This window comes from Dreissena polymorpha, chromosome 11, assembly GCF_020536995.1.
Source record: "Dreissena polymorpha isolate Duluth1 chromosome 11, UMN_Dpol_1.0, whole genome shotgun sequence".
Taxonomy (NCBI): Eukaryota; Metazoa; Mollusca; class Bivalvia; order Myida; family Dreissenidae; genus Dreissena; species Dreissena polymorpha.
In genome coordinates this window covers 63,065,914-63,090,590 of record NC_068365.1, presented here as the reverse complement: position 1 = coordinate 63,090,590, position 24,677 = coordinate 63,065,914, and the positions used below count along the sequence as shown (strand labels likewise).

Below are 24,677 nucleotides of genomic sequence, written 5' to 3'. Positions count from 1 at the left end.
TGGAGCTTTTTAATTTCCTCAGAAATATTAATTGGTCATGTTTTCAATTAAGCGATGCAAAACTACATACAAAAATATCATTTCCTTTGCCTTATAAGACGTCACAGGTTTTCCAACGTTCCGTTGAACTCAAGAAATTGTGAGATTATAACCGTCTAAAACTGACCAAATGTTCTTTAGACCATTACGAGCATTTGTAATACCATTACCGGTAAAACGTTCGAGAATTTTCTACGTGTAGTGAGTTTACATCTATTTCAAAATATACAGGCGTACGTGTTAAATGGTAAAAACATTGAATATGTTTACAAGCGAAAATTGATTGTCGCTATAAATTAAGTAGTTTTTACCACATGTTCGTTTAATAAAATATGTAAACGAACAGGTATCGCCGATAAGATCGTTAGCGGTGCGATATGTTTTGCATTCGATTTCACAATGAATAACACACGTTCCTTACTGAAAACATGGTGTTCAACTAGACGTAGCGTTATCGTTTGATCCTCACCGGCGTTGCAAGTTAATTGCTCAGAGGAGTTCGGACGGGCATTAAAACCTGCAATTAGATGAGTGGAACTATCAGTAGCATCCTATAAAGTTACATTTAAATTAAACGAACGCTGTGCTGACGGATTTGAGTGCTTGTTTTAAGATTGGATTTAGTCTGTGTCATTAAGAGGTAATATACATTATTGGTAGTTGAAATACATTCATTTTAAGTCTAGCTTACTGTTAATTATCTCATACTTAAACCATGATTACCTGTGTGTCACTCTTGCTGATCGTAACCCATGTATGCCTAGCGGCTAGAAAAAAGGCCTTTTCAAACAGCATAGACCCAGATGAGACGCCGCACGATGCGGCGTCTCATCTGGGTCTGCGCTGTTTGCTTAAAGGAATTTCGGTGGAAATATTCTAAATATAGAAATAAATATACAAGACATCCCCAATTTTGGAAATAAATTGATCCAATTTAAAAGAATGGGAGAGTCCACTAGGCATAATGCTTCACATTAAAAAAATTCAACATCGGAACTTAAGAGCTCCAACATTTAAACAAGACTTCAATTCAAGAAAACAACAACAACAACGTTTACGCTCACATGGGCTCCAAAATTTGCATTAAGAAACTATCGCCGTTAAAATAAAAAAAATAAAAAATAAATAACAAAACAACAGAAGCACTCTAAATTTTCAATTCGTTTGGCGTTTGTACAGATTTTTTTATATAAATTTCATATGGTGATTACTCATTAACCCTTTGCATGCTGTGAAATTTGTCGTCTGCTAAATGCTGAATTTCTAAAATTAGCATTTTCTACGATTTTTTCAAAGAATACTATAAGAATAGCAAACGGTTTGGATCCTGATGAAACGCCACGTTCTGTGGCGTCTCATCAGGATCCGAACTGTTTGCAAAGGCCTTAAAAATTCGGTTCCAGCACTGAAAGAGTTAACGACACTGTACGAATCGATAAATCGTGTTACTTTGTTACCTAATGCACAGTGTTTTTTTTACTTTTGAAACTGCGACAAAAAGTTGGAAAGTTATCATTTCGCTAATCTGCGAACAAGAACATTAAAGGAGTTGAAACGCTTCTTAACACAGTTGAAAAATTGAAATATTAATATATACTTTATTTTCTAAATTGGATTTAAGTTCTCCGTTGTTATTTCACATGATTAATGAAATCATATTTATACATTATCCTACAGCTAAATGAGTTTTATCCCATCATATGACGTGCATTGTCGAAATAAACCACTGTGGAATATATTTTCCTTTATTTCGGCAATGCTGATCTATAGATGTCACCTGCGGCGGACTCTTGTATCACTTATCAGTCATGTGTGGAGGATGGTCATATTACTCGGAAACAACTTAAGTAATCATTTTTTAGTAAAATCGAATCAGATTTAAAAAAACAACAACCAAAAATCACATATTTTTAACACAAAATTCACCATAAAGAGCAAAATTTTTTTTACAAATATTAAGCGTGCTCGTGACGTCATTATTAACACGTCAAGCGACAAAAATCGTATTCTTTCCCGGTAAAACTGCAGCCTCTTAGCGATTTTTTTCATCATTCCTTTATAATCGGGGACGTTGAGGTATGATGAACTTATAAACAGGTTACATATGAAAAAATATTTTGTGGGATAAATAGAATACTATATAGAATCTAAGGTGATTGTGTACTTAAATTTATCCCACTCGTCTCAGAAAGGCTTACAAGGCTCGGCTAGCCTCGCAATGTTAACCTTTCTTCAGTCGTGGGATAAATTTAAGTACACAATCACACTAACATTGTATTCTCTATTTACATTGATGGCAGAAATGTTAATTATATATTTCTATCAAAATTTAAATTTTGTTCAGGTGTTCGTTACGGTAATGTAACAGTAGATCTATACTTAACATAACACACATTCATTATCATACTTCTTAATTTCTTTCAGAGAAATAATTTCATTAGTAATTTAATCGAAGATGTAACTTTAAAGGGTATGCCATATACAATTATGATGTCATTAAAATTCAAGTCGAACGCTTGATTTTATTACGTCATTATCCGTTGTGTATACCGTCAACGGCAAATTCATATTTTCAACGATAAACGCTCACGTTAAAAATAAAAATGTAGCGCTTATTAAAGGGGCCTTTTCACAGATTTTGGCACATTTTGAAGTTTGTCATTAAATGCGTTATATTGATAAATGTAAACATTGGATCTTAAAAGCTGCAGTAAAAATCAAGAATAAAATTAAAAAAAGGAAAAAAAAAGTAGCCGGTACCAGGGCTCGAACCAGTGATCCCCGGAATCCTGGAATTAGTCTGAAGTAAAAACGCATCAGCCCTCTCGGCTATTCCGCCTAATATACACAGTTTAAGTATTTTATACGTTATATAAGCAATCTTCGTAGTTTCGCAAATTTAAACGACAACAACAGAACTCTCCAAATTATTCAATCGTTTTGCGTTGCAATGCTTTATAATTTTCGTCAAAAGATACATATAATGGCTATATTGGACTATGGTAAATGTTCAGTAATACTGTTTCCTCACAAATAACATAACTAAAACGAAAATTTGCGAATCTGATACAATTTTGTCAATTTACCAATCCGTGAAAAGATCCCTTTAACAGGTGTCGATAAAAAGCGGCCTTATGTTCCACATAGACAAAACAATCGCGCTTAAAAACTTCGAGTAATTTATATAAGTTCATCCTGTGTTATCAATCGGGAAAACGATCACAAAGATCGATTTCTGCAGAGGTTAACTTTAATTAAAATAAAGGCATAAACATATTTATATTTAAACTGTAGAAAATAAAATGCATTCGCCCATATGCAGTGCAGATCTCTATATTAATTTTTTTTTTTTTTTTTAAGTTGAGAAGCTTTTTTTTTATTCAATATCATACATACAATGTAAACATGTATATGAGCATACAACACAGTGATTGTACAAAGCAATAAAGTTCAGACATGTTATACAAGATATGCTTATATATATATATTTTTTAGAGAGAAAAGAAAAGAACAACAGAGAAATAGTTATGAACAATGATGAGTTGTATAAAGTCGGAAGAAAGCATACTGGACTTGTGTGCTTTGTTGTATATTCACAATGATCTTGTCCGATTGAGAAAAAAAAATAAACAAAACTATTTTAGAGGGATAAACTAAAATTTGGTACTTGTTTTTTGGACTTCATGTTTAAGATAAAATATTTCATCAATATAACCATAAAATTCACAATATTATTACAGTCTATTGATTTCAATGAGTTAATTCCGAAACTTGCATCTAAGAAAGATAGTTTAATGTTTAGTTGATGTTGTTCAAGAAAAGATATTAATTGATTCCAAATAGGCTGGATGTGTTTGCACTCCCAAAAAAGATGTTCTATAGTTTCAATGTTTTCACTGCAGAAGTCACACAGATTTGAGTTAGATAATTTGCATTTATAGAGATATTTATTTGTAGCTATAATTCTATGGATGTATTTATATTGAAAATTTCTCAGTGTGCTTTCAATTGTTGCTTTATATGGCATGGTAAATATGTTTTTCCAATTTAGTTCATTTTCTCCAAAAAGGACTTGCCATTTATTTTTGATTTTGGAGTTTTCTGTAGGGTTTTTAATTTGTAGTGTGTAAAATATTTTATTTGTTTTGTTTTTTCTTCCAAGTATGTTTTCTACAAATGTTGTTTGAGTACATGGTGTATTATTTGTATTGATTTCAGATTTAATATGTATGGGTATGCTTTTGATTAGTGTGTAGTACTTCAGAAAATTATTTGAAGGTATTCCGTATATGTAGCATATATTATCAAAAGAGTAGAAATCCTTAATTCTGTAGTCATATAATTGGTCGACATATTTAATGCTTCGTTCAAACCAGTCTTTATAGAAAAACGTCTTATTGTTTGACGTTATGTCTTTATTATTCCATATTATTGTTTTACTGCTGGTTTGGGTTTCTAAATTATGAGTGACATCACTCCACGCTGATAGAACATCAGACAGAAATATGTTTTCGTTTGCAATTTCATGTAAGATAGTGTTGCTGATGTTACATTCAAAGAGTAAGGAGTCACCATATTTTTTTAGGATTTTCTGGTAGAATAATTTCCATTTACTCGTATTGGTACTATCTAGGTATCTTTTAACCCAGCTGCATTTGATTGCATTCAAGAATGTGTCAATGTTCGTTAATTGGATACCTCCATTTTCTACAGATTGAATTAGCTGAGTTCTTTTTATTTTATCAGGCTTACCGTCCCATATGAAATTAAATATTGCTGATTTTATATCGTTAATAACATCAATTGGTGGATTTGGGAGAACTGTAAATACATATATTAACTTAGGAAGTGCAAACGTTTTCAATACTGTGTTTTTTCCAATAAGTGTAAGTTTACGATGATGCCACGATTTTAAGCAGTTTTTAAAATTCTGTAATTTAGGTAGTATGTTTTTTAGAACTGTATCCTTTTCATTATTTGTGAAAGTAATTCCTAACGTTGTGGCTTCATCGGATGTCCAATTAAATTTCATTTCTTTATTATATTGAACATTACTTTGTTTAAATTTACCTACTCGTAGCACAGTACATTTACTTTTGTTAAGTTTAAGACCCGATGTCATTCCGTAAAGGGTTAGCGACTCTATAAGGTTATGGAAAGAATCGTAATTGTCATTTAAAAAATAAGTTGCATCGTCAGCAAATAGGGATATTGTTTGATTTCTTCGTCAGGTTCTAGTGATATGCCTTTTATGTGTTTATTTGATTGGATGTGATGTGATAGATACTCGATGCAAATAATAAATAGGGATGATGAGAGTGGACATCCTTGTCGAACCCCTCGTTCGATGTTAAAACTGTTTGAAAAGAAGCCATTGTTAATGATTATACTGTTAATATCGGTATAGAATAGTTTGACCCATTGAATGAGACTTTCACCAAAGTTCATATTTTCTAAGCAAGAGAACATAAATGAATGATCAAGCGAATCGAATGCCTTTTCAAAGTCTGCAAAGAATATTAGACCAGGATTATTTGAATTGTTGAAATAGTTTATGCATTCTTGGATAAGACGAACGTTTTCACCAATGTTACGTCCTTTTATGAAACCAGATTGAGATTTTGAAATGATTGATGGTAATATTTTTTTTATTCTGTTTGCTATACTTTTAGTTGCAATTTTATAATCATTGTTAAGTAAACTTATCGGGCGCCAGTTTGATAATGATTCTAAGTTTTTTCCAGGTTTTGGAATAAGAGATATAATACCTTGTTTTTGTAGCGTAGTTAAGTTTTCGTTGTTAAATGAATAGTTAAGTGAATTAATTAGATGTGTTTTTATATCATTCCAGAATATTTTATAAAATTCGATTGTGATGCCATCAGATCCTGGACTTTTGTTATTTTGCATTTCTTTTAGGGCTAATCCACATTCATATTCATTAAGCAATCCGTCGCACAGTTGTTTTTCCTCCTGGTTTAAAGCGTGATGTGTATTTTTAAAAAGGGTGTTATTTTCAACAATTTTTCTTTTATAGAGGGTTTCGAAAAATAAACGTTGTTCTTCTAGTATTTGAGTTCTGTTTGTTATATCTTTGCCATTGACTACTAATTTGTGTACAGTTTTTTGTTCACTTCTACGTTTTTCAATGTTTGCGAAATATTTTGTATTTTTTTCATTGTGTTCAACATGCTGTGCACGCGCTCTTAGTATTATTCCATTGAGATGTGTATGATAGATTCCATCTAATATTTGTTTTTTTAATGTTATTTCATTTTCAATGTCGGCGGTATCATTTGTGTTTGTTTGATGCAATTGTTTTTCAAGTGTTTCAATGGTTTTGATGGTGTCAGTTTCAAGTTTGTGTGTTTCTTTTTGTTTAAATGATGTGTATCTAATTGTTGTGTTACGTATATTTCCTTTAATTACTTCCCATAAGGTGTTTGGGTTTGCATCTTTATTATTTTGAACTGTATTTAATATTTCCTGTTTTATTTGTGTTTGATATTGTGTATCTAATAAAATGCTGTTGTTAATTTTAAAGTATCCTGGGCCTCTTTCAGGTTGTATATTGTGGAGTTTAAGTTCAACTAGAGAGTGGTCAGTCATAAATCCTGGTTTTATGTTACATGTGTCAATAATGTTGCAAAGAGATTCAGATATTAAAAAATAGTCTAACCTACAAAATATTGTTGGTTTTGTGTTTGAGTGCCAGGTGAATTTGCTTTCGTTTGGGTATACTGTACGCCAGATATCTATCATATTGTAGGTTACAATTATGTTATTTAAAATGTTTCTATTTTTAGTATGAGTATAAAGGTTTCCATTCTTTTTATCCAATAATGGGTTCAGGACAGTATTGAAATCACCACCGATTATAATATTTTTATCTTGGTTATTAATTATAAAGGATTGTAATGTTTCGTAAAGTGTGGAATCGTCTATGTTAGGGCCGTAGACGTTGATTAGTGTTATTTGTGTTTCGTGTATTTTGATATCTATACTTGCTTGTCTACCAATTATTATTTCCTTAAAGTTATCGACTGTGACCCCTATATTATTTTTTATCAGAAAGGCAATGCCTTGTTTATTAGTATGTTCTCCACTGAGATAGATTTCTCCGTCCCATTCATCTTTTAAGGTTTGTGCTAAAGTAGGTGTCAAATGACATTCTTGTAAAAGGCATATACTATATTTTTTTTCGTCTAACCATTTGAAGATTTTTATTCGTTTGTCTTTATTGTTTAATCCTTTAACATTTAAAGTACATAATTTAATCATTTAAGTGGGTGGAGGGTGATGTGAATGGTAATTTGTATGTGCTTGTCCAGTAAGTTTCTATTTTAAAATATGTCCAGTTGCTCTCTATAATAAGACATAAGATGTTCATACAAACAAATAAAAATAGGAAACAAAAATAAGGGATACAAAAGAATGAATATTCCATATAAATGAATAAAAAAAAAGAAAAATTCACAAAAGAGAGAAAAAATAAAATAAACGACTTGTCAGCAATAAAGACAAAAAAGCGCACTTCCGTACACTGGAAATACGCAAGTTAATTAAGATTGTGATCTGAGAGACAAAAACGTATATGTATAACACCGAAGATTGGTGTTTTAATTTAATACTAATAAAACAATAAAAACTATTACATTGTGTATGAGGGGTCTTTCGGTGCGTATGTTTTCGTGTTTGTGCTTGCGGGTGTGTGCGCGCGTTATGACACGCGTGAAATGCGCGTGTGTTGTGCATGTACGTGTAAAAGGGTGTGCGCTCGGGTTCGTGTGCGCGCGCGCGTGTGTGTGTACGTGTATGTGCGTGTGTGTGTATGAACGTGTTTGCTTTTAGTTTGTGTGTGTGCGTGTGTGTGTGTGTGTGCAAGTCATACATAAATGAACAACGCAAAAGCTTAACAGTAACAAACTATACACATTTAAACAACAAAAAGGGAACACATATAGACACGTAAAGAAAACGTTCTAAGTACTCATGCATATTTTTTTTGTAAAGCATATACCCATCAAAAATACACCTTCAAGTTTCATAAGGAAAAAACTACAATTCTTGAAATATACGGAAGATGTAATAACAGGCAAAGCCATCGATAGCATTTTAAGCATTATTGAGCATTTTAACCTAAAAACGAAAGCGAAATTAGTTTAAGCGCTCTATGCTTTTATATGGAAAAAAAACCTCTCCAAATAAAGAAGGGAAAAATAGAGCAAAAAGTTAGTTTTCAAGCATAATGGTATGTAGTTACACTATTTTTTAAATCAAGTTGAAAATATCCCATTTAGAAAGAGTATTTGTTAAAAAAAATGTGTTTGATGCAATGTTAGTAGAGTTGAATATCTATAAATGTGTATGCGTGTGTATGCTTGTGTGTATGCGTATGTGTATTCGTGCGTATGCTTGTATGTATGCGTGTGTGTGTGTGTGTGTGCGTGTGCTTGTGTGTGTGATTGCGCGCTCATGTATGCGTGCGTATGTATGTGTGCGCGCGTGTGTGTGCGTGCGTGCGTGCGTGTATGCGTACGTGAGTGCTTGTTTGTGTTCGGTTTGTGTGTGTGCAAGCCATATATAATTGAAAAAAAGCAAAACAAAGCGTTTTAAAAACTCATGCATATCATTTCATATCTCTTTAAAGAAATCATATACCTATCAAAAGTACGTGTTGTCAATATCCTATTTAGAGAGAATATTTATTAAAAAGAAATGTGTTAAATACAATGTTAGCAGAGTTGAATATTTATAAATGAGTATGCGTGTGTATGCGTGTGTGTGTGCGTATGTGTGTGTGTGTGTGTGCGTGTGTGTGTGTGTGTGTGTGTGTGTGTGTGTGTGTGTGTGTGTGTGTGTGTGTGTGTGTGTGTGTGTGTGTGTGTGTGTGTGTGTGCGTGCGTGCGTGCGTGCGTGCGTGCGTGCGTGCGTGCGTGCGTGCGTGCGTTCGTGCGTGTGTGTGTGTGCGTACGTGTGTGCGTACGTGTTTGCTGGTTTGTGTTCGGTTTTATGTGTTCAAGTCATACATAATTGAAAAAGCAAAACAACAAACAGTTACAAAATACACACATTTAAACAGCAAAAACGGAACAAAAGGTGTGCGTGTATGCGTACGTGTGTGCGTACGTGTTTGCTGGTTTGTGTTCGGTTTTATGTGTTCAAGCCATACATAATTGAAAAAGCAAAACAACAAACAGTTACAAAATATACACATTTAAACAGCAAAAACGGAACAAAAGGGACACGCATAAGGAAATGTTTTAAGTACTCATGCATATTATTTCATATCTAATTAAAAAATCATATACCCATCAAAAGTACATGTTATAAATATCCTATTTAGAAAGGGTATTTGTTAAAAAAGAATGTGTTAAATACAATGTTAGTTGAATATTTATAAATGTGTATGCGTGTGTATGCGTGTGTGTATGCGTGTGAGTATGTGCGTATGTGCTTGTTTGTATACGATTTGTGTGTGTGTACAAGCCCTACATACTTATAAAAAGCAAAACAACAAACAGTTTAAAAATATACACATTTTAACAACAAACATAGAACAAATGTTGACACGCAGAAGGAAACGTTTTAAGTGCGCATGCTTATTATTTTATATCTCTTTAAAAAGCATATACCAATCAAAAATACCCATTCAATTTTCATAAGGAAAAATTTCTTGCAATATAAGGTCTAGACACAATGTTATTATAGTTGAATATTTATAAATGTGATGGATCGTTTTCCCTCATTTAATGGTGTATTATACAAGACTTAAGATTTAATTAGTAAAAATATTAGCACCTTATTATTATTTTATATCTCTTTAAAAAGCATATACCAATCAAAAATACCCATTTAATTTTCATAAGGAAAAATTTCTTGCAATATAAGGTCTAGACACAATGTTATTATAGTTGACTATTTATAAATGTGATGGATCGTTTTCCCTCATTTAATGGTGTATTATACAAGACTTTAGATTTAATTAGTAAAAATATTAGCACCTTATTAAACAGATTTGAAGTAAAAGGAATGCATCAAAATTAGTGAGTTTTAAGCGCGTATATAACATCTATAGCAGTAGCCCCATGTAAAATTGTATATCTTGGATCTTGGTGGTTTATGAGAGTTCACATATAAAAAGTTGATCTATTCGGTCAAGCTACATATTTTCTATATAGTGTATAAAAAGAACATTTGCCAAAGATAACTTTTCGGGCCACTATAATGTTTTTAAAGCCAAGTTCGTCTGTTTCGTGTGAAGACGCCAACAGAGAAGTAAGAGCACATACAAAGTAAAACGTTCACATATCAAAAGTTGATCTATTCGGTCAAGCTACATATTTTCTATATAGTGTATAAAAAGAACATTTGCCAAAGATAACTTTTCGGGCCACTATAATGTTTTTAAAGCCATGTTCGTCTGTTTCGTGTGAAGACGTCAACAGAAAAGTAAGAGCACATACAAAGTAAAACGTATGATGAAGACAGCAGTATCACTACACAGATAGGTAGTTTATTTTGTGTTACTGTTACCGGCCGACACCTTTCGCGCGTATGTCTGACTTGCAGTGGTATTTTTCTGAGGCCACGGTTTATCGAGCCATTCTTGATATTTCACAAACGACACAGTCTCTCGTCGATCGCTGCCCCGGTATCGCACGAAGAGTTTGCCCTCAAAAGACCATGCCCTTTCAATGAGATCTGGTTCTTTGAGTCTTAGCGACGCCAGAACCTCGGCGTTGAGCTTAGTTAGGTCTTCATTAATGAATAGACGAGAACCTTTGAGCATCTTAGCCTTTTTCATTATCTCAATCTTTGTTTGTCGCCTTAGGAATTTTACAATCACCGGCCTGCTTTTATTTTTCGCAAATTTTCCCAGACGATGAGCAACATCAATGTCTGTTGTTATTAAATTATTAATATTAATATATATTAATATATATTAATATAGTATATTAAATGTTTATACAACTATTAAGGTACACATTCGATAAAACAACCATTTTGAATTGTGGTTAAATATATATATCAGCATAAAAGATACCATTTAATACATTAACTTACTAGTATTGCAATATAAGTACGGTGGCTCTTATAGAAATCCAAAAGAAGGGGGGAGGATTAACTCCTCACTTTGAAAAATAGGGGGGGGGGGGGGAATTTTCAGAAACAGAGGGGCAGTTATCAAAGGCAATTTTTATACGTTTTAGCTTTACTATTTTATAGTTTAACCTGAAACATTATTACATACCGCCAGGTCAGTGAAATACTATGGTTACTGCTGTTGAATAAAACAACACTGTCCATTATAGTATTGCACTTACTTGAAAAAAAGAAAATATGTTTTCACATGATACTTTCGTATCATTTTAATTATAAAAATGCACGTTTGCTGATTCGCACGCCGTTCAGGATATGCAGGGATCGGCGAAATCCTGTTTTGAAACAACAATCAGTCCACCCACGCTTTTCATGCGGTTGACGTGATGGTGTTCATGCAGTGCGATTTTCGCACACTTTTTATCGAGCCTAAGGATCAACAAGAAATAAAATACACTAGCATTGTTTATTTGAAGCTAGAATTTGTGAACGTCGCGTTAACATTACAATTTGGAAGTGTGTTTATGCTTAATTGTTTAATTATGCTCCTTTGAGCATTCAACAAAACGTTAACGGTTTTTGTAATAATTCAACGATAATTTTAAAATGTTTTACGGGTCGAATAAATGTTTGGCAATATTATGCACGAAATGCACAATTTCCACGAGGATAACTACGGGTTGCAATCATTAGTTTTTAAAGTAATTGGTCACGATTTCATCGTGGAGGTGTACACCGTAGGGTCCTATTAGTTGGGAAGAGAACAATTGCAATGAGCGAGGCATGGTATAGGGGATATAACCCTGGGTAATGGTTATGTAAGAGTTAGTGTTAGGGGTCGGGTTAAGGTATGGGTTAAGGCTAATCCTAACCCTAACCCGACCCCTAACACTAACCCCAAACCTAACCCTAACCCTCTAACCCCCATATGCGCATTACACTACCATGCCTCGCTTGTTGTCGTTGTCCGCTTCCCTATAAGTGTCACGCGCTTATGACAATTACGTCACGCGTCGTCTGCATGATATTACTGCATGTATTGACTGCCTATGAGTTCTTTCGCGTGCGTTCTCATTGGCCTAAATGGAATTTCTAACACAACGACGCTCCGCCTTTAGATTGTCTTTAGTTGAGTAAAGAGATACATGTAGTTGAGTTCGATTGGTCATTGTTGGCTCGGGTACAACTAAATGTACACCGGGTACTCTTATGATACCTAATTGTACCCCGGGTACGGAAAATATACTGGAACGTACCCGGGAATTTTAACGCTAAATTTAAAGTTATCGGTTGTTTTTTTCAAATTAATTATGTTTATATTTATGTTAATATTCTGTAAAATGGATTCTATATTATCGAAACACCTTCTCCTAACAGCATGTTGAGGCAGGTTTTGTTCAAAGAGAATTTTGTGTTGTATGCCTTCATGTGTTTTATGCCATCGGATATTGGGTGGGTATACAGCTCGGGAACATTCTAGATTGGCCGCGTACTTGTAAGTATTTTTTCCTTCAGTATACTTATGAGTACCCGGGGTGCATGTAAGTTGTACCCGAGCCAAAATGACCAGTCGCGCACTATGAGCGATCCATGATATATTGCAAGTTATGTCTATAGCACATTTTTGACACGTTCGATTAATATCTTTAGTTAGACGGTATGAAACACATATGGTTTTATATAGACGGATTAACAGCATAGTAAACTGTTTGAACAATTTTTAAATCTTGAGATTACTATAATTTGCAAAAAAATCGAATTTCTGCTACATTTATAATTATTGTGTTTACCTATTATTGTTGAAATATTATGTTTTTTATTATTCGCCGTATCGGAAAAACAAGGTTTTTGGGAAATAAAACAATAGTATTTTATACAAAATGTATATCCGGTAGTCAACCATTTTAACTTATGTTTACGGTTATATGATAATTTTGGTACTGCTGCTCGACTGGTTATTGTCGGCTCGGGTAATACTTAGATGATCCTCGGGTGCTGCTTAGTATACTTAAATGTGCCCCGGGTACGGAAAGTATACTGAAACGTACCGGGAATTCCAGCGCTAAACTGGTCGCTGTCGGCTTTTCCTCTACACACTTGGTTAATATTTTTGTCAATATTCAGTAAAATGCCCTCTATATTATCGGAACTCCTACTTAAAAAAGCATGTTGATGCAGGTTTTGTTCAAAGAGAATTTTGTTTCGTATTCTGTAGCGCTTTTAACGACATCAGATTTTGGGCGGGAATAAAACTCGGGTACTTCCTAAATTGTTGGTATATTTCCCGTACCCCGGGTACATTTTAGTATACTTAAGAGTATGCGGGGCACATGTAATTAGTACCCGAGCCGACAATGACCAATCGAGTTGTAGTTGACAGACGATCGTAAATCGGCCCCCAACATTTGAAGGCAATATCGCTTTGATCTTTACAATTTCTCATGGATATCGAGCGAGCGAATTTTCTCGCACACATGCGTTCAACCCATACATTATTAAATCGTTTTAAAAGGCTTATTATATATAATTGGTCAAAAGCTTTGACGTTTAATATCAGGTACGTGATAAATTATTGCAAGTTAAACATCTAATTATAATCTAAGTCAAAATTGTTTGCACACATTTGCAACGGAAACGAATGATCATGCTAATCGATGCTTTGTTTGTAGGTGACATTTGTGCAGCTAATGATGAAAATGGCGAGGCAGGACGCCATCTTTGTTGTTTGTTTTGTTACCATGGTAACGACAAGTTTGGCATTTGACCTAACCATTCTTCACACAAACGACGTACACGCGAGATTCGAACAGTTCAACAAATACGGTTCAGATTGTAGCGAGAAAGAGGTCGGAAGTGGCCAGTGTTATGGGGGCGTTGCTAGGCGACTGACGAAGCTTAACGAGATACGTCGTAGTCATAGAAATGTGCTTCTTTTAGACGCTGGTGACCAGTTTATGGGTACACTGTGGTTCTTCCTCTATAAGGGGATGGCCGCTGCTCATTTTATGAATAAACTTGGATATGACGTCATGGTAAGTGATGACGAAATAAACCTTTTTTTACGTATTTAAATCGATAAACGACGTTCCAATAGTAAACTAGGAATTACCAATAAAGCGCATTATGGTTTGATTTACATGCTCGTTGAAGATGAATAGCTCGGTCACTTTAAAGGGACCCTTAAACAGGTTTTGGCAAAGAAACAAATTAAAGAAATAAAAAAGTAACCCTCCACTTGTTCTCGAACCACTGACCCCTGGGGTAAAAGTCTAAAGCTTAGACCACTCGGCAATCCGTGCTCTTTCAGTGTGTGATGTATTTAACACTTTATATAAGCAATCGTCGTGGTGGCACAAAATATAACGACAGCCACATAACTATCCAAAGTATTCAATCGTTTCGCATTGCTACGCTTTAAAGTTTTCGTTTTTTTAATCGTCAAAATATGCATATAATGGATATTTTAGAGCATGTTTAATATTCAGTTTTACTGTTTCCTCACAAATATCATAACTACAACGAAAATTGCGAATCTTAAACATTTTTTATAATTTTGTCAATGTACCTAAACGTGAAAAGGCCCCAGATGTACTCATGGTAATAAAGTGCATTTCAATGTCGATATTATGCTAAAACACGGTTTAAAAAACTAATACATTCAATTGATCAATGTAATCCAATAAAATAAAAAAGCGTTCATTAAGCAACAACTTTACGTCATGTAACCTGTTCATTGCAATCTTCTTTAAAGGGACCTTTTCACGTTTTGGTGAATTGACAGAAAAAAAAAGTTGTTTCAGATTCGCAAATTTTCGTTTTAGATATTTGTGAGGAAACAGTAATACTGAAAATTTACATGTTCTAAAATATCCATTATATGCATCTTTTGACGATTTAAAAACCTGAAATTATAAAGCGTTGCAACACGAAACGATTTGATAATTTTTGAGAGTTCTGTTGTTGTCGCTATATTTTGAGTCACTACGAGGATTGCTTATATAAAGTATAAAATACATCACACATTAAAAGAGCACGGATGGCCGAGTGGTCTAAGCATTATGCTTTTACTCCAGGGGTCAGTGGTTCGTGCCCCGTGGAGGGTTACTTTTTTTCTTTAATTTTACTATTGTATTTACTGGAGCTTTTTTATATCCTATGTTTACTTTTATCAATATAAAGCATTTAAGGACAAACTTCAATACATACCAAAATCTTGAAAATAAAGCTTCTACCGAATATGTTTAAGTAAATATTGATATAATTTAATTTTATACAGAGATATTATCTAGGATAAAGTGCCATTTTTCCGAGCAAAACACTGACACGCTTTTATAATTGTGTTAATGCGACTCTCCGCAGGCGCTTGGTAATCATGAGTTTGATCTGGGTGTCGAGGAGCTTGCACGATTTCTGGATAACGTAACTCATGACGTCATCAGCAGTAACATTGACGTCACAAGGGAGTCCCTGCTGCAGGAGAAAATCAATAAAAGCGTGATCAAGACTATTGGAGGACAACGAATAGGCATTATAGGATACACAACACAAGAGACCGTGTTTATTTCCGCTCCAGGTTTGTTTTATTTTTCAAACTATGAGCCCCAGAGGTAATCAGTATTGCTACAAAGTCTGCATGTAAAGAGTATAGAACTACTTTTAAGACATATTTTCGATATGTTTCTTTCTGTAATCGGCCAATAAATAATTTTTTAGTAATTGTGTGTCATAAGGCAATGATCGCCTATCCTAACATTAGTATTGTCACATCTCAAAATTGCTTTCTATCCTTATCATGATTAGACATTTGCAAATTGAAATTCTAACAATACGATGCGGTCAGAATTGTGACTTTTGATGCTTTGTGGAACTTTATCATCAGGTTTTATGTAAGAATACACAATTAAGTCACAGAGTACTATCGCCATCTTTTAACATCAATAAGAAAAATATTTTCATGACGTACATGATTATGTTTTTCCTTAGAATTATTTTTTATTTAATGCAGGGATTGCTCGAAAACAACGAATGCACGTACGCATACACACACATAAATGATTTAAAAAATAACTAGTAGAAAAAAATACAGGCATAAACAAATTAAATAATCAATAGATAAAGTGTTTAATGGAAGTTTTAAATCATTAACTACGATGGTTGATAGAACAACAACAGCGGGAACAACAACAAATGCCATAATAAAGTATTTCGACAAAATTCTCTCATCAGGCCCGACCTTGACCTTCAATGACGAAATCGCCAGCATCCGGTACGAGGTGGCTGTTCTGCAGGCCGCAGGCGTCAACAAGATTATCGCCCTCGGTCACGCCGGTCATACGTTGGACAAGGAGATCGCAAAGATTGACGGCATTGACGTCGTCGTCGGCGGTCACACCGACACATTCCTATACACGGGTAACACGGGAAATCACATGTCAATAATCAATGTTTATTATTGCACGGCCCATAATATCTGGCGCCATCTTATTTTGGAGTTGCAATGACATATACGAACCAAAGTTCCATTTAATTAGGCGCTAATGCCTGGACATGACAAACTTCTAAACAATACCATTTCTGTAAGTACGTAGGATTTTTATAGTTTTAGCAGATTATCCCATTAAACAAAAGAGCACGGTTAATGTGCTGTTTATCCATCCATCATTGAATAGAGATGGTTAGAATTGAAAATGTTTGTTTGTTTCAACTAATCAGAACTTCTACTAATTAAGAAAAAGTAAAATCCACTGAGGTCCCTATGGCATTAAAGTGACCAGCCAGGCAGCCACAAACCTTATATGGACCGAAGCCGTAGGCTGAGGTCCATATACAGTTTGTGGCTGCCTGGCTGGTCACTATAATGCCATTGGGACCGAAGTGGAGTTTACTATATCTTATATTACACCGAAGAGTTTCCCCTTTACCATTGTACAGTGTTGTACGATTGTTAATTGTTTAAAAGAGATACGATGAAGAATTTCTCAGGAATAATGACGTCATTTCGTTAAAAATGACGTCATTTTACAGTAAAACAGTGCACATTTAGTGGTGTGTAACCCCGAACGGCCCATATACAAAAATAGTGACCGGTCCATATACTATTAGGTTCCTCTATCGCATTTTACAGACTGAAACCGGTCATATAGATATAGAAGGACCAATATCTCTGAGGTGTAATATTGGGTATTTCACGTTGAGTTTGTGATGATATATATCGTATTTGATCGTATTCGCCAGATTAATGTTCGCATGTAAGGAAGCAATGGTGCATTCTTTCCCAAGGACAGATGCTTGGACGATTTAAATCAAGCTCAACCTTATTAAATAGGACAATATCTCTGGTAGTTTTCCCTACTTTATCCAAAGATGTTAGTAAAAACAAACAACTGTTGATTGTCGTATATCTTTAAAGAAGAAATCAAACTTCAAATAATGTTAGACGTGCGCTAAGAAAACGGGGCTTAATACATGTGCAGTCCGGTTGGGCTAAATCAGGGCACTGTCTGCTGGTATGGAATTATTCGTTTAGAGGAAGTATCTTCTTAGCGAATATCTCGTCAAGGCGGAGAATGTCGTCTATGATAAACCATTGCGGACTGCAATGCTAATCTTGGATGAGAATTTGCGCACTTGCATTAAGACTCGTTTTCCCTACCTAGACTCGTATATTTTGTTTGCAGGAACACCCCCGTCGAATGAAAGTCCCGTCGACGTATACCCTGTTGTCGTTCAGCAGCCCCAGGGGGGTCGGGCACTCGTGGTGCAGGATTACACGTTTGGAAAGTACCTCGGGTATCTTAACGTCACTTTTGACGTCAACGGCGCCGTCACTAGTTACGGCGGTAATCCGATTCTTCTAGACGCAAGTGTACCGGAAGGTAGGTATAGATTTGAACGGTGAAGGAAATAACAATAATATTTCATATAAAATGATGTATTTCTGTAAATGTCGATGGATGCAGGCTTGTTTTTAACCAACACGTTAACATACTCAAACTCCATTACAAAAGCAAGAGATAAAAACACCATGTTTTGGCTGTTTACAAAATAAATTAATGAAACACCAATAATAACTCAGTATGAAAGGACATTTTGACTTTGATAAAGAAGTTTCCACATTATAAAGTAATCTATAATGATTCGCTCTCACGCATATTTGTCGCTGTTTTTGATTTTTTTGTTGAAAGAAGATCATTTACACGAGAGTCTAAATACATTTTAAAATTTATATGTATAGACCCCGGTTTGCTTGTGGAAGTGGCCACCTGGCGTTTGGATGTGGACGCGCTTAAAACTAATGTCATCGGTGAAACTGTAGTGACGTTGGATGGTCGACGCGAAATCTGTCGACTGCGAGAATGCAACCTTGGTAATCCACCATAATTATGACCTCTATGACTTAATATACCGCCATTGATAAGAATTAACGATGTTACCAATCAAACACATCGCTATCTGAACAGCTGGCTTGGTCCGCCAGAGAGCATGATATAGCAGCGATATCTGTTGAAGATCACCATTGCCATCAAAGTGATTCTACTAAACCATTTAGTGATAATTTCTACATGCTAGTAATTGGATTTATTTTATCTATATATTACTTGCAGTCAAAATGAAATTAAGGCTGTTAAAAACTACACTAAATGACTATATAAAAACATAAATAATTAAACGATTATTGGAATCGATTGCTGTGAATTTATATGATAGAATGAATTCAATAAGAGCTATGCTTGAAAAAAGTCAAAAATCTGCAATGAGGTTCACTGAATATCGAGCCAGAAGTCTACGCTTTGATGGTTGTTTGTTTGTTGTTGTTTTTACTTGAGCCATGCTCTGTGAAAAGGGAGTTTAATGCATGTGCATAAAGTGTCGTTCAAGATTAGCCTGTGCAGTCCGCACAGGATAATCCGGGACGACACTTTCCGCCTGAACTAGATATTTTGCTTAGAGGAGACTTTCTTGAAACGAAAATTATCATAAAAGCACATGCATTAAACCCCCTTTTCGCAGAGCGCTACTCAATAAGATTCATCCTGTTTTCAACAGTATTTTAGTCATGGCGGTCAGTTTACCATCTTTTCCTATGTGTTATTTATTCCCATTATTGAGTGTCCAAGTACTAAGCCAGTAACTTACAACTGCCAGATTCAAATCATAGAAGTAGGGGGAGTGTGACCGTAAAAAGGATTTCGTGAACAGCCCCCACCCCATGTACTGTGGCCAAAAATCGAGTTTGTAGTCCAGCTTTCTACCAACTAAGCAAGCCGTCCCGTTTTCCGTCGACTCTATTTGATTCGTAAATAGACTTAGAGGATTTTCTAAATATTTCATTACAAGCTTTTACAACAAACAGAAACCCACTGTATTTGTAAAGAGCGCATATCATATGCCAACCAAAAAAATACTTCAAAATGGACTAGCCGTAAATTTTAACGGGGTCGACCACACATTTAGTTTTGATGTGGTCTGATAAATAAGAAACAAAAAATCGTTACCATTTAACAGGTAACCTGATGGCGGACGCTATGGTGGACTATTACGCAAAAGGCTTCAACCACGCCAATACCACGTGGGCCCTGTCCGCTATTGCTATGATGAACAGCGGTGGCATCCGCGCTTCTATCAAGAAAGGTTTGTCAAATATTATTAATGTATCAAATATAAACCTACTGGAGATAATGTTTTTTTCCTAAACTACAAATTGGGTTACAACAAGACCTCTGCTGCTTCTTCAGATAGTGCTGCTACCACTTTCAGTACCTCTGCTACTGTACACTGAACACTATCAGAACTAACAGCACCACTACAAACTCAAAAATCGTGAATTAAATTGTGAAAATACACCGCACACAATTACTATATCCTTTTCCCATTCATCACCAAGGTAACATCACCACTGGGAACGCAAACACCGTTCAGCCGTTCCAGAACGAGGTGGACCTGATCAGTGTGACGGGCGCAAACCTCCGTGAGCAGCTCGAGTGGAGCGTGGGGGAGTACAACCCCGTGGATGCGCATGGCAGGTTCATGCAGTTTTCAGGTAACCACGGGATGGTCTTTTAAATCCTATTTGCTATCATGGCTTCACACAAATTATCGAAATATGTTCTCATTAAGCACATTATCGTACAAATTTCGAGTGGGTTCAAACAGGATTCCTTTTTGTGGTTGACCGCAAATTAATTATTTTGAATGATTCGCAGTGAAAAACAACTAGATTGCGTTTCAAAACGGATTGCGATCATCACGAAACTTGAGAGGAAATATGAATAATTCGATATTAATAATAAAATGGTATACACGTGTTTAACAAATGCCATGAGAAACTTTAAAGTGTATCAGTGGACTTAAAAACGAGTATTGTAATCTTCGTTTATGAAAAAAGTAATCGATTACCATAAAAAGTTCTTAATTACATATTACAGGTTTACATGTAACATATAACCTCCTAAAGCCCTCCATGCATCGTGTGGTCGACGTACAGGTGCGTTGCCTTGAGTGTGACATACCGAATTACTCCCCGTTGAAGGACGACGCCATTTATCCAATTCTTCTACCAGCATTCATCGTCGGTGGCGGAGACGGCTTTAATTTTCAGCCCATAGAGCATCTGCCATTAAGTAAGAACGCGATTTACGGGATCGTACCTCCTCAATGTTAAACGTCTTTAATTTACAAATTGCCATTTGACTCGATATATGTAGTCAATAGTCTATACTTTTAATTTGCCATTAAGCTAATGTGACACCAGGGTGCAGGACTAACTCGGGATCTCGAGATAGCGGAAATTCTCTCATCTTTTGTTTAATGCACTCTGTCTTTATTTACTGCACCGCTCTTTTTTTAATTGCACTCCGCTTTTATTTTGTTTTGCCCTCCTCTTTTTTCTATCTCGTGGCCACGACATAGCTAACTCGTGGCGACGAGATAGAAAAAGAGGAGAGCAATTTAAAAAAAAGAGAAGTGAATGTCACCTCTATGCCACCGTAATTTTCAAATAACTTATTTAAACAATTTTCCGTAAGAACTTCAACTAGTGCATTACAGACAGATTTTTATGCTGATTATTGCAATGTAAAGTACATCAGAATTACTTAATTTAAGAAGCCTGTGTTCTTGTTAAAAAATTCCTTTGTACTGAACGGTTATGCTTCACGCAACGTGAAATTTTGTCGACGATTTCATATGTATACAAGGATTTATTCTTACTTCTTAAGACACCGGTACAAATTGCAAGACAAACTGTCTTTTATTCACTCAAGATTTTTGCAAATGTATTTGAATAACTTGACACATTTGAAAAAAAATTCTTAACGGTGTGTTTACATACTGTTCAGCCCGTGTGGAAACCCCTTTGATTCTGCACCCTGGACACGCATAGCAACATTATTTTTGCAACGAGCCAATAATCGCAGCAGTAACCAAAATATTAGTAAAGCAATATTCTAACTGTAGCTCGCATCGCAATATTATTCTTGCAAGGATCCAAGAATTGAAGTCGTAACCATAACACGAGTAAAGCAACACAATATTAACCTAAAACTGTAGCTCGCATCGCAACATTATTTTTGCAATGATCCAAGAATTGCAACAGTAACCATAACAGGGGAAAAGCATCATATTATTAATATTAAACTGTAGCTCGTATCACAACATTTAATTATTCCAGGGGACCTACATGCCAATATTGACTTTAGGACAAGTATCGCAACATAAACTGTCTTTTATACACTTAAGACTTTTGCAAATGTATTTCAATTACTTGACACATTTGGAAAAACAGTTCTTAACGGTGTGTTTACATTCTGTCCAGTCTGAATGTAAACCTCCTTGATTCTGCACCCTGGATACGCATAACAGAATTACTCTTGCAAGGATCCAAGAATTGCAGCAATAATCATAACAGGAGAAAAGCATCACACTATTAACCTTAAACTGTAGCACGCATCACAACATTAATCATGCAAGGGGACGTACATGCCAAGATTGACTTTAGGACAAGTATCGCAATATAAATCTTGCAATGTGACTACAAATGCAACATTAAGCTTTCAATGAATTCGTCACTTACGCTTGCCAAGTGACTAAAATGACATAACAATATCCTCGCAAGGCGAAGCCCGTTATATCATTAACGTTGTTACGAGACGCACATCGTAACATTAACCTTCTAATGTGACACCGCGTATTGAATTATTAACTTTGCAGTAGGGCACGTTTTGCAACAATAACCATTCAATGAGACACACACACAACATGAATCTTGCAAGGTGACACCGCGTATTGCTTTATTAACTTTGCAATAGGGCACGTATTGCAACAATAACCTTTCAATGAGGCACACACACAACATGAATCTTTCAAGGTGACACCGCGTATTGCAATATTAACTTTGCAATATGGCACTATTGCAACAATAAACATTCAAGGAGACACACACACAACATGGACCTTGCAAGATTACATCGCGTATTGCAATATTTACTTTGCAATAGGGCACGTATTGCATCAATAACCATTCAAGGAGACACGCACACAACATAAACCTTGCAAGAGACACTAATAACATTAACCGTACATCTCTACCCCAAGCAACGCCAGATAGTGGAGACTGATTTAAGGAACACATTATAAATTGATACAACATAGTATTCTTGTTCAGATAGTAGTAATGACATTTGATTTGAAGAAAACAAAATATTGTTCAAGTATGCCAGGTCACACATTCGTAAATTAATGCATTTAGTACACAACAATTTAATATATTAACATAATATCATATATTGTATTTTATTAACATGTTGTTACACGATTTGCTCTTTTCTTCAGACACTTTGGATGTTGAGGTTACCATGTCATACCTGGCGAAACACGCTCCAGTTTACCCTAGCGTGGAGGGCCGGATACGATTCCAGACACCAAGCGGTCCGACGACTTCCGGTACTGACGGAATTGTTAGTGGAATGACGCCTATGGCGTTGCTTTTGACATTATGTTCATATTTTCTTTCTTGATTCTGTTTTAAGGGATGGAGTTAGTTACACTTTTATCGTTTCCTTATATTTTCAAGCAGTTTCTGTTTGTCGTGTATACACATATTGTACAATCGGTTTAATTCCGGTTGCTGACTTCGTGATTGGCTTGTATTTTTGAATTCTTACATCTTGTGGTGCATTTTTCTATGTAACGTCTGTATGCTAGATGTATATATTTAGTTGTACGTATTTTCCGATGAAAAAAATCATATATCGTGCTTTGGAGCTCCTCCTTTTCTTAGCGCCAACTCCTTAGCATTGGTTCAGTCTTTAGTGGAAGAATGTTTAGGATCTATTTGATCAACTAGAGTTCCAATATCTTCGTTTATTTATAAAGTAATATATGTTGAAAGTTATCATTTTATTTCGTTAACGATTACATTTGTTTGCTCGTCACCCAGGCAACATACATTTGCTTTATAAACTGAACCATGTCGCAATTCATAACGGTCCTTACGTTTTCAAATATGTTATAATTTTATGTTTCTGTCCATTTGTTGATTTAATGGTGTTGAATCGCACTACATTACTCCAGGTCAATAACTGCCGTTTTAAACGTAACTAGTGAGATTAGCAATGTACACATTATGCTGTTAGTAGGGACTGTTCAATTACGTACATGTTTGTTAAGGCTTTTAGCATGTGTTTGTTTTCTTTAAGGATTTGACATTTATCCTTAAATCGTATTTAACTATCTGTTGTTTTTTTATGATTTGAATATACATGTATTGACATATTTGCTCTATAAACCCCTAAATGGAAATTCCGATTTTTTTTGAACGTCCAAAAAATAGTAATGTTCTTTGTCGTTACAAAACACATATACTCGAATGCATCTTCAATGCATCTTTGATGAAGAAGGATAATGTAATGGATATACATTTTAATAAAATTAATAAATAGAGATTATGAAGATTTGTTTCTATTCATATACTAACAGTAGTAGTGAATCATGAGTATACTAACAGTAGTAGGGAATCATGAGTATACTAACAGTAGTAGAGAATCATGCTAACAGTAGTAGGGAATCATGCTAACAGTAGTAGGGAATCATGAGTTTACTAACAGTAGGAGGGAATCTTGAGTATACTAACAGTAGTAGGGAATCATGAGTATACTAACAGTAGTAGGGAATCATGCTAACAGTAGTAGGGAATCATGCTAACAGTAGTAGGGAATCATGCTAACAGTAGTAGGGAATCATGCTAACAGTAGTAGGGAATCATGAGTATACTAACAGTAGTAGAGAATCATGCTAACAGTAGTAGGGAATCATGCTAACAGTAGTAGGGAATCATGAGTTTACTAACAGTAGTAGGGAATCTTGAGTATACTAACAGTAGTAGAGAATCATGCTAACAGTAGTAGGGAATCATGCTAACAGTAGTAGGGAATCATGCTAACAGTAGTAGGGAATCATGCTAACAGTAGTAGGGAATCATGCTAACAGTAGTAGGGAATCATGAGTATACTAACAGTAGTAGAGAATCATGCTAACAG

At 35.1% G+C, this 24,677-nt stretch overlaps 1 protein-coding gene across 2 annotated transcripts; it reads left to right on the top strand.

Annotated features, from left to right (window-relative positions):
• The first annotated feature begins 267 nt into the window (after window positions 1–267).
• On the top strand, window positions 268–24,081 carry LOC127851715 (5'-nucleotidase-like). 2 transcript variants are annotated; one of them, XM_052385569.1, is made up of 10 exons: window positions 268–286; window positions 13,812–14,174; window positions 15,502–15,715; window positions 16,369–16,554; window positions 17,820–18,017; window positions 18,377–18,508; window positions 19,648–19,773; window positions 20,027–20,182; window positions 20,568–20,762; window positions 22,972–24,081. In XM_052385569.1, exons 1-10 carry the CDS (start codon window positions 284–286, stop codon window positions 23,154–23,156), a joined length of 1,758 nt encoding a protein of 585 aa, XP_052241529.1. In that variant the 5' UTR covers window positions 268–283; the 3' UTR covers window positions 23,157–24,081. The 2 variants fall into 2 exon arrangements, with proteins under 2 accessions (XP_052241529.1, XP_052241530.1); XM_052385570.1 differs by lacking the exon at window positions 268–286 and adding an exon at window positions 362–679.
• Window positions 24,082–24,677: the final 596 nt, after the last annotated feature.